The sequence below is a fragment of the Apium graveolens genome, unplaced genomic scaffold (genome assembly GCF_009905375.1).
Source record: "Apium graveolens cultivar Ventura unplaced genomic scaffold, ASM990537v1 ctg3685, whole genome shotgun sequence".
Classification (NCBI taxonomy): Eukaryota; Viridiplantae; Streptophyta; class Magnoliopsida; order Apiales; family Apiaceae; genus Apium; species Apium graveolens.
Window position 1 is genome coordinate 109,313 of NW_027418214.1, and position 2,169 is coordinate 111,481.

Genomic DNA, 2,169 nt, shown 5'->3' on the forward strand with positions numbered 1-2,169 from the left:
TTCATTTGTCTCTGGCTCTTAAGCTTCGATCCTAGGGGATCCATGAGTGATCTCAAGGGGCACCACTTCCTCGGCTCCGTAAGCCAACATGAATGAGGTTGCCTCAGTTGTCACTTTACAGGTGGTGCGATATGCCCAAAGTATAGGCAGCAACTCATCCACCCAAGTGTTTCTCGAGCGTTCCACCCTCTTCTTAAGTCCATCAAGGATGATTCTGTTGGCAACTTCCGCTTGCCCGTTTTCCTGAGGATGTGCAACCGAGGTGAAGCGAAGTTATATGCTATTAACATCGCAGTACTCTTTGAACTATGCATTATCAAATTGTTTCCCATTATCCGTGACAAGGATGCGGGGGATTCCATATCGGCATATCACATTCTCCCAGAAGAATTGGGCAATTTGCTTGGTGGTTATCTTGGCTAGTGCCTTAGCCTCAATCCACTTCGTGAAGTAGTCTATCGCTACTACAATGAACTTCCTCTGTCCTGATGCTACAGGAAATGGTCCAAGTATGTCCATTCCTCACATTGCAAAAGGGATGGGTGTGCTGATCGACGTAAGCCTCTCTGGGGGCTGTCGTACTATTGGTGTGTGCCTCTGGCATCTGTCACATTTTTCACATAAGCCTTTGCATCGGCTAACATAGTTGGCCAGTAGAACCCGAACCGAGTTATCTTGTGAGTGAGGGCCCTGCCCCTCAAGTGCTGTCCACAAATCCCTTCATGGGCTTCTTTTAGTGCATCCTCTGCTTCAAGAGGTCTTAAGCATTTTAAGTACGGAATAATAAAGGACCTTTTGTAAAGAAGGCCTTCAATCAGTGAGTATCTCAATGTTGTAACCGACAACTTACGAGCCTCCTGGGCATCGTCGGGGAGCCACCCAGTTTCCAAGTGAGTTTTGATCGGGTCTATCCAACATCTAGCCACACCGACCGGTGCTATCAGATTTATGACATGAATAGTAGGGGTCTTCAAGACCTGGAAGTAAATACTCCTCGGATAATTATCTATCTCGGACGAGGCGAACTGAGATAAGGCATCCGCCGTAGTGTTCTCCTCTCTCGGAACATGTTGTGCATACCATTCATCGAACTGAGTCAGTATTCCCTTTACGACTCTCAAGTACTTGGCCATTGTATCATCTTTGGCCTCAAACTCCCCATTAACTTGAGCAACTATGAGTCTCGAGTCTCCACAGACCTTCAGGTTTTTGGCCCTCACGGCTCTAGCCAAGCCCAAGCCAGCTATCAATGCTTCATATTCTGCTTCATTGTTTGTAGTCAGAAAATCTAACTTCAGAGCATACTCAATCATAAACCCCTCAGGGCTTTGCAACATTAGGCCTGCACCACTAGATTTTTTTTGGACGCTCCGTCAAAATGGAGAACCCAATATTCTTTCAGAGTTGCTTCTTCATCCTTCTCCCCTTCTCCCGGGGTTACTATCTCTTGCCCCCCGACTTCTTGGTCGTTAATAGTACATTCGACCACGAAGTCTGCTAAGGCATGAGCCTTGATGGCCGTTCGAGGCTTATACTTAATATCGAATTCTCCCAACTCAATTTCCCACTTGATGAGCCTTCCACTGGCCTTTGGGCTATGAAGAATGTCCTCAATGGCTGGTCCGTCAGGACTTCAATCTTGTGAGCCTGGAAGTATGGTCTCAACTTCCTCGAGGCTGTGATGAGAGCAAGTGCGAACTTCTCCGTAATGGAGTAATTTAATTCCGATCCATGGAGCACCATGCTTACATAGTATACAGGCTTTTGGAGCTTATGCTCTTCCTTCACGAGAACCGCACTCACTGCTTGCTCAGATACCACGAGGTACAAATATAGAGTGTCCTCTAGACTTGGTTTAGCCAACAACAGGGCTTAAGTCATGTACTTCTTCAGCTGTTCGAAGGCATCTTGGCTCTCAGCGATCCACTCGAAGTCCTTCACCTTCTTAAGGGTTTTGAAAAAGGGTAGGCATTTGTCTCCAGACTTGGAGATGAACCTCCCTAGAGCTGCGATTCTTCCTGTCAACTTCTGAACGTCCTTGATGGAGCGTGGTGGCTCCATTTCTAGGATGGCTTTGATCTTGTCAGGATTGGCCTCTATCCCCCTTTTAGAGACCATGTGACCCAAAAAATTTCCAGACCCAATGCCAAAGGCACACTTGGCTGGGTT

At 47.0% G+C, this 2,169-nt stretch overlaps 1 protein-coding gene across 1 annotated transcript; it reads right to left on the reverse strand.

Moving 5' to 3' along the window:
* Positions 1-581: 581 nt before the first annotated feature.
* Positions 582-1,337, reverse strand: LOC141701294 (uncharacterized). The gene has a single exon (XM_074504977.1). The coding sequence runs from the start codon at positions 1,335-1,337 to the stop codon at positions 582-584; it is 756 nt and encodes a 251-aa protein (XP_074361078.1).
* Positions 1,338-2,169: the final 832 nt, after the last annotated feature.